The sequence below is a fragment of the Wolffia australiana genome, chromosome 1 (genome assembly GCF_029677425.1).
Source record: "Wolffia australiana isolate 7733 chromosome 1, ASM2967742v1".
NCBI lineage: Eukaryota > Viridiplantae > Streptophyta > Magnoliopsida > Alismatales > Araceae > Wolffia > Wolffia australiana.
Genome location: NC_135835.1, coordinates 13,474,491 through 13,483,549, shown reverse-complemented (window position 1 = coordinate 13,483,549; position 9,059 = coordinate 13,474,491). Strand labels below are relative to the sequence as shown.

The 9,059-nt window shown below is 44.6% G+C and overlaps 1 protein-coding gene and 1 pseudogene across 1 annotated transcript; both read left to right on the top strand.

Moving 5' to 3' along the window:
• The first annotated feature begins 2,389 nt into the window (after positions 1-2,389).
• On the top strand, positions 2,390-3,539 carry LOC144716486 (putative CCR4-associated factor 1 homolog 8). Its single transcript, XM_078591610.1, has one exon. It carries the CDS (start codon positions 2,488-2,490, stop codon positions 3,433-3,435), a length of 948 nt encoding a protein of 315 aa, XP_078447736.1. The 5' UTR covers positions 2,390-2,487; the 3' UTR covers positions 3,436-3,539.
• Positions 3,540-8,194: 4,655 nt separating this feature from the next.
• On the top strand, positions 8,195-9,059 carry LOC144707636 (putative calcium-binding protein CML43 pseudogene; annotated as a pseudogene).

Sequence of the window (9,059 nt, the reverse complement as noted above, 5' to 3'; positions counted from 1 at the left end):
GCAGATCCATGTAGGCAACCTAGTGAGCTTCCCCTTACGCGTGGGTAGTGCGCAATGCATGTATGAGTATAAGGGAAATCTCGAATTTGGATGGTGATCAGCAAGGCTGGCTGATGGAGCGTGTCAGCCCACCCCATTCAAGATGTATTAGGAGGCACCATCTTCATCATTGATAGCCTTGCCGCTGATGGGGGACCATCCGGACAATGCCAGGATGAGACGTATCCAACCACACTAGGGCTGCTCGCGCCGACGCTCACCATTTGGAGTTCAAATACTCTCCGTAAGTATCTTCCCATTTTCGTGCTTTATTTTGTCTTGTTTGGTTGTATTTTCATTCATGGACCTTACAGACTGAGTCGGTGTTTGGGCCTTGTCCATGTTGCGTTTTTTTTCTTTCTTTTCTCTTGTAACCGTTTAATAGAGGATGAACCACGTCTCGCTATGGTTCCTCATCTAAACGATGTCACTTGGCACCTATCCTCACTATATAAGGGGATAACGGTTGGGTTCTAGAGGCCTAGATCTAGATGAACAAATCAAAACGATGCGCAACGGAAGACCTTTTGCGAATTCAACGACATCAATAAAACATTGAAACAAAGTACCTTTGCACAAATCTCATTCAAGATTTCTTTGATCCCGAAGCCAAACGAGTCAAGCTGCTCAAGTGTGCAGCCTCTAGATGTATCTACGCGGTCCTCGTCACCTCAGATCTCCTCCTCATAGACGAGCCCCGTTCTTCCTCCGTCCGCGTCGTTACGTCGTTCCGATCACATCATGGATGATGAGGGGGTGTGGGGAGATGGGCCCCTAATGGGCCTAATGGGGTCCTTTTGGGGAGCCCTTATAAATGGGCTCCACTTTACAAACATAGATGAGGATAAAAGGGGAAATAAAGGGAAATAAGGGGAGAAATGAAGAAAAAGAGAGGGGGAAGAAACAAGGAAAAGAGGGGGTTGATAGAGACCCATTCCCCTTGACGGAAAAAATACGAAAGATGACCGTCGCGGGAACGACAAAAACACAACGACGAATCGGGAAACACAAAAACACAAGAAAAGAATGGCGAAATCAAAAGGCGACAACGAGCATCTTTCACCCAGTCTTCAAGGTCGAGGACGCGCAAGGCTCGGATGACGTCGATGACGACTCTTGAAGGCGTGCGCCATCAAAATTGCTAATAAATTTAATTGATTGGGTGGACAAAAAAGTATTGTATTGTGCACCAGAAAATTTATGTGCGACCAAAAGGTAAAATTCATACTCAAGCAGTTTAAGGTTGATATAAATTAAATTTTGAATATTTATTCACGCGACACACGTAGCATACGAAGGGAAATGATTTCGGATAAAGGTGTCATCACGTGCCACAGTATCCAAGCTGAACCATAGTTGTGTGAAAACGCGAAAATAATTAATACTTTTTTTTATTTCTAGATAGGTGTGTCGTTTGACAATGCCGGAATCAGACGCAAATAACAAACCACAAGATGTTTTAGATGAAGGTGAAATGTGTGTGACAAATTTACCATACTCGGAAGGATTTGGATTTGGTTTCCATGCTTGACTTGTGAAATCTCACGGGCCCCGCACATATTCCTCCAACTTCCACGCTAAATATCAATTCAAAAAAAGATATTTTTCCCGATTGGAGGGAAAGATTTTACCTCTTTCCTGTAATACAAAACTTTTTAAAAAGAGCTATCTAAAAATAATCTCAAATCAATCTCGATTAGGGTAAAAAGTGCAAAGTGACGAGTTTCTTCAAAAGTATGTTTTAATTCTTTGGAAATCCGAAACACATTATTTGGTTAGGCATAGGACCACACAAAATTGAAATGGAAGATGTAAATATTTCTGTTTAAACAGAGGACCTGATACCATTTGACAAAATTATGAGAAAACTATTGATGTCGTGAAAAATGGAAAGTTTGTGCATTCAATTTAGATTAATGTGTGTCTGCTCATTCTATTTCTCTAAATAAAAACACGGGATTGGGAAAGCTTCTGAATTAATTTCGGTTTCATGTTTAAGAACAATCTCAGATATTTGATCCTCGAGAACAATCTCGTCCAAGTAATTCATGGTACGTAGCGGTGAGATAAGAGATGGGTGGGTTCCTACTTCGTTCTGCCGTCCAAACTCTGGCCCAACGGCATTCCTTTGATATTCCATTTGAGCAGCGCGCATACTTGCAAATACAAAGAACGGGTTTCGCGGGGAAGCCCGAGAAGAACGGGCGGGCACGACGGAGTATGGGGGTGGATATTCCGAAATCTCGTCGTCGTCTTCGTTCCAGAATGCCCGGGTCAGCCGCTTCCACGCATATCGCAACTCCGAAACAGACGGTTTTATTCGGTTGTCCCCCGTACAAATAAGGGCTTGTCGTCGCTTGCAAATAACGGCGAGAGACCTCGCTTTGCCATTTGGGAAGGAAAAAGAGAGACTAGCCTAGACAGCGCTTCGAGGAGAAAGCGAGAGAGATGGCGGGTGCCAAAGCGCGAGGGGTCTGGGCGAGTAACCTACACCAAGAATTCCCTCTCATGATGCAGGCGCTGGGGGAGTCCCGCTTCGTGGCCGTGGACACCAAGTTCGCCGGCTTCGTCCGCCACATCTCCTCCTCGGCCGGCTCTCACGAGCTCTACGAAGACGACCGGCGCAACGTGAACGGCACGAAGATCATCCAGCTTGGGCTCTCCTTCTTCGACGCGCACGGCCGGAGTCGCACTTGGGAGATCAACTTCCGGGACTTTGATTTGTTGTCCCCGTCGGATCTGCGATGGCCGCCGGCGATAAATCTGCTGAAGCACATCGGGATAGACTTTGTGAGGACGAGAGAGGAAGGCGTTGACTCGGAGGACTTCGCGGGGCTTCTGCGACGGAGCAAGCGGTGGACGCGGGGGCCCAAACCCTTGTGGGTGACGTTCCAAGGCTTCTACGACGTGGCGTACCTGCTCAAGCTCCTGACCGGGGCGCTCCTTCCGCGGTCTCTTGAAGGGTTCGCCCGACTGGCCAGGCGGCGCCTGGGCAGAATCGTGGACGTGAAGTGCCTCTTGAGGGTCTTCCGAGTGTCCCCGCTCCCCCTGGCGCGGATTTCGCACTCGCTCGGCGTGCCCGCTTTCGTCGGGGCGGTGCTCCAGACGGGCGTAGCCAGCCTGCTCTCCGGGATGGTGTACGGGGAGATCGCAGCGCAGCTCGGCGGGCTTGAAAAGGGAGTTGAGGGGATCCTCTGCGGGCGCAAAGACGAGACGATCGTCGTCCCTCTTCTTCGCAAGAAGCGTGCTCAGAGGGCAGCAGCGCAGGTGGTGCGGCCTCCTCGCCACGTCCACGGCGGTGGGCGCGCACCTCTTTCCCCGAGGATGGTTGCTTCGTACACCCTGCCGCCTCCTCGCGTTGCGGGGTTCTCTAGGCCGAACCAGACTTTAATCTGAAGTCAACCGCTTACTGAACCAGGTGACACCCATTTCCTATAGACTATGATGTATCCGAGGATACATTTTGGTTTGTCTGTATGAACATTCTACAAAAGTCTTCTCCAGCCATATGGGCTGCTTTCTGCTGGATCGCTCAAGTTTAAGAAATGGCACAGAATAATGCAAGGACGGTGAAAAACTCAAAGACTGAAGAAGCAAGGAGCACCGAGAGTAACGAATTTCGTCTTACAAATAGCAAATTCAGCGAAAAGACCCGACGAGTAATGCTCGTGAGGAAATTGCCAAACTTCTTAAACCGAGGGACTACCAGGAGTCGTATGGATACCGATCTTTCAAGTCCTCGTACAGTGTCAGGCCTACGTGAACAGGTTTAACGAGAAAAAATATTGAAGTCATATCGGAAACATATTACGCTCTTGCCTAAAAATATTAGAAAATACATCTGAACGTTAGCGGCGCAACCAAAAGTAAAAGAGCACGTCATATTTTCGTTTTATACGATGATCAAGAATGATAAGCACTTAGAAATTTTCTTCTGGTAGACATAACTTAGTTGTCGCCGGTATATTTTTATCTGAACGGTTGCTTTTTTATGGCTCAAAAATTCGCAAATTAGATCGAAAGGTGAAGTGTCTTGAATCAATTATAATTTCCGTAAGAATCATAAAACATTGGTTTGTGTTTTGCGATTGTCTCAAACCACACGATCAGTCGATTAAAATGTGATTTGTGACTGAGACAGGGATGAGCTAGTTCATTAATATGTTTTGCAGTCGCACTGAACAACTAGACCACCTTATTAGTCCATGGTCACAACTCACAATTTCAGACATGATTCACCTTCCATGGGAGATATATATAAATGATATCATAACGAATAGAAGCAACTATCATAATTAAATGGATACGCGTAGTCAAACAGATGATTGCTCATTAACTGATAATAGGGGGATTAGTGATATGATCTGCCATCAAACCGTCGAATGGAAGAAGGTGCAACAGTAGCCCGACCCAGACGAGTTTCAACTTAAGCCTGATAACTACGGAGGTTAAGGTGGGAAATCATATAGTAAGTTCTCCCTTGACTATCCTCTCTGTTGGAAGCTAAGAGGGGGGGGTGAATTAGCTTATCTACTTTTAATTTTCCTAAATTACTTTTAAGATTCCTTGGATTGTCGCTCACCTTCTTTCTCTCAAACACAAGATTTACTTGGTTCCTCGATCCGCTAGTGATCGAGTCAATCCAAGGCCCCCCCCCCTTCGAGTCCAAATTAGGACTCAGGATAACCTTACTAAGGATCCTCCCTTGTAAGGCACCCTATCCCAACTCACCGAGTTGCCTCTGCAGAGGAGTCTTCCGATGGTACGTCACGTCCTTGGGTGCACGAGCTTCACCCCCGAATCGCCTTCGGGTAGACCGTCACGAGCTCTTCCTCGTACGTCCACTTCCCTCGTCACCGTCACGTCCTTGGTGCCACCAACGTCACCTGCCTGCCTTCTCGATCTTCAACACCTGTTCATATTAGTAGAAGAAACGATATACCGCTCCCTGTGATTGATCAAAGGTCAATCACCGCTCTCAATGATGTATGAATGATCAAACACACTAAGATTCAAATGTGATATCAAGATCAATTCTGAAAACCTGTCTCATAAGTACTTTCAAGATCAACAAATCAATTCCTCTTAATCACTTTCAAAAATAATATCAATCCCTTCACTATCCTTCACAAAATCTCATAAAAATCACCACTAACTCAATGATTGTAGAGGAAACTATCACCCTATTCAGTAAATGAATGAATGATGAAAATGAAAAACTTCCCTTGAGAGTCGAGAAGCACAAGCACACTGATTGCAGGGGAAGAACTTCACAAGAGGGAGCACTTTCTTCTTCAAAGAGGAGCTCAAGAGAGATGGTTTTCAAAGTGGATGCCTCAACCCTTTCTATGAAGGGGTATTTATAGGGATAGAGGGGTAGATTGTAATTTTCTGAGAATTTAAAAAAAAAATCGAGCTCAAAAGGAGCTGTAATTAATTTTTTATGATCTTTCAAAGTTTTATAGAAAGTTTCCTTAATTAAAAATTAATTATAGTAATTAGTGCTAATTAAAGTAGTTAGGTTTAATATAGGAATTCCAAAAGTCAGAAAAAATATGATTTTTAGAAATGACAAATGAATTTTGGAAAGTCAACCGTCGGACGATTTTGGAATAAATCGAATTTCCTAATTCGATTTATCTGGTCTGAAGTGAGTTAAATATAGAAATTTTATATCTATACTAAAGTGCACACGTGGCGCACTGATCAAGCGCCACGTTGCCAGGGCGGAGGTTGCAGGTTCGAATCCCGCCCGCCCCGTTTTTTTTTTTCTTTGGACACCGCTACGCGGGCAACCGGTTGCCCCCGTCGAATCTTGGGCAACCGGGACACGTGGAAAAAAAACTACGTGTTGGCCCAGGATTGGACCAACCAGTTGGCCAATTTTTTTTGGCGCGCTTCTTTCGCGCTCTCTCTCTCTCGCCCATTTCATTTTACTATATTCTCTCTCTCTCTTCCCGGTGATTCTCCAACCTCCAGAAAGCCCCGCCACCAGTCACCGCTGCCGTCGCCTTCTTCTCCAACACCGTCGAGGGCGACATCACTGTCGGCATCACCACTTCGGCATACGAAATCACCACTCCGGCATCACCGTAAGCTGATCCCTGCATACAAAAGCTTGCACGAGGCCGCTGCGAACATGCAGATCGAGGACAGATCCGAGTCTTTGGAATCGTTCTTGCGGTTGGAAGTGGAATTTTTCTCGATAAATTTGAGTCATCATGTGGAGAGATTCCTCATCTTTGGGGTCTGCGCCTGAAAGACAAACAAAATCACGCATCGTTTGAGTAGTTCTGTGGATAATTTTGGGGTTTGAGGATAAATTTGGGGTTTCCGGTTGGAACTCAAGTTTCGTTTACACCAAAAAATAGTTCTGGTTTAAAATCAAAATCGATAAAACCAGAACTACTCAAAATCACGAGTCATTCTGTGGATAAATTTGGGGTTTGCGGTTGGAACTCGAACGACTGCAAAATCACGAGTCATTCTACGGCTAAATTTCGTTTACACCACAGAATGACCGCAAACCCCAAATTTCTCGATAAATTTGAGTAGTTCTAGTTTAAAATCAAAATCAAAGACAAACAAACCATGCGGCGTTTTACACCGTAATCGAAGAAATCCTTTGCTGCGCCAAAGTCACGAAATCACCGTAATCGAATGACCGCAGAACTACTCAAAATCACGAGTCATTCTGCGGATAAATTTCGTTTACACCACAGAATGACCGCAAACCCCAAATTTCTCGATAACTTTGAGTAGTTCTGGTTTAAAATCAAAATTGAAGACAAACAAACCATGCGGCATTTTACACCGTAATCGAAGAAATCCTTTGCTGCGCCAAAGTTCCGAAGACAAATTTGAGATTCAAACTTTCAAGGTTTGTCTCGTTCACCAGTCCGTAAAATAGTTGTTCAATATATTTATGGACACCGCTACGCGGGGGTTGTTTCGTCGGAGAATTGCCAGGCCTTGGAGAATCGCCGGACGAGCGTATTTTCGCCGGAGAAATGAAATAAACCATATTTTTTTGGAGTTCTTTTTCCACATGTTCCGGTTGCCCAAGATTCCTTTGGGGCAACCGGTTGCCCGCGTAGCAGGGTCCTTTTTCTTTATTTAAACTTTCTACTGCGGACCCGACCGCGGACTTAACTGGTTAAGTCCGCCCGTCGGGTCCGCCACTAAGGCTAATGGGCTCCGCCCATTTAGGCCTTATTGGGCCCTTTATAACCCAAAATAAATAAATAAAAGTGATTAAAAAACCATTTCTCATTCAATAAAAATTCTTTTAATTTCTTTATTATTTTTGACATTTTAAAATATAAATCAATGTTTTAAAGACATTTTAAAACCTAAAACGCCCTTTATATTATTTAAAACATTTTAAAAACATTTAAAAACATTTTCAGAATATTTAAATAGCATTTTTAATTATACAGAAGATTTTAACAATTTCTTTAACAATTATATTAATAGCTCTTAATATTTTAAAACATTTTTTTTAAGCATTCAAAAACCTTTAAAAACCTTTGACTTCAAGGAACTTATTAATTTATAAAGTCATGATTACTATTTTAATTTAATGTACATTAAAACACAAAAACCTCAACACTCTCCTCTTCTTGACCCGATCATAATCCCGCTCTCCTGATTATCCCTCTCCTTCACTATGAATTGCTATTTTCCTACTTATTTAGGCATAATAAAATATCAAGAAGCTCTCCCAAAAGGAGACATTTGGTGTTTTAAATGGTTGGTTGAACTAGATTCTTTTTTTTTATAATAAAAAACCTTCCCAAACTGTAGCCCAACATCATTCCCCTAATGAGCAGCGATCATTCGTGAGTGATCCTTCGCCATCCTCTGGCTATTGCCTCTATTCTCTCATTATCACAGTAACTTCTCTCGTTTTTCTCTCCCTCGTGTTATCTTCTTTGTGCTACATTGGATATTTTGGTTATTGAAAGATCGATAAAGTTCCTATCCAAAAATGTATTATCTGGATGATTTTTTTTCTGTTTTACTTGAAGTATGACTAAATCTCGTGCAGCTTAAAATTAAAATTAAAAGTAAACCATAATCAGTACTGTTTCTAAGACAAGTCCATTAAAAGAAAAAGGAGATTTTTATTCCTGACACTTGAGAGAGAATTCCTTCTCTCTTAAGTTCTTAACCAGTCAATGCCGAGAGTCGAAGAGCGCGTTGCCAGACCCGGTCACGACGACCGACCGAGTACTGACCGGCCTACCGATCAAGAACACGCATTTCTGATGATTTATAGTTCCAAAGTGGCAGCAATTACCTCCGCGCGGCTTCCCAGTTTCTCTTCTTCCATATCCGAGCGTCGATTTCTCGTCTCCGGTTCGTTCATCTTCCGCCAAGAGGCCATGGGAAAGAGGGTCGCGGAGAAGTGCCGCTCAGTCCGGCTCCACCAAGTCTTCGACCTCTTCGACTGCAACCGAGACGGCGAGATCACGCCGGCCGAGCTCGGCCAAGTTCTCTGCCGCCTCGGACTCGACGCCGAAGCCCAGGAACTGAAGACTTCGATGGAGGCCTTCGTCAAGCCCGGTCACGGCGGCCTGGACTTCGATGATTTCGCCACCATGGATGGCGCCATGGAATCCTCCGTCTTCTCGGGGATTGACGCCGGGGAAGACGCTGAACCGTCCGATCTCAGAGAGGCTTTCCGCGTGTTCGACGAGGACGGCGACGGATTCATCTCTGCCGGGGAGCTGCAATCCGTGCTGCGGAAATTAGGGTTTCCGGAGGGGAGGAGCATGGGCCGGGTGAACGAGATGATCTCCTCTGTCGACGCCAACCGCGACGGCCGCGTGGATTTCCAGGAATTCAAGAACATGATCCACCGCATTTCACCGATGGGCTCCTCCTGATCATCACCTACCGCGACCTGAAAATTGAACTGTAAATTAATAACGGTTGGGTGTTATCATCATTCCTCGGTATTCGACTGCAAATTAGGGTTTATTAATGTTAAATGTTCATCAACTGTTCAGTGAAAA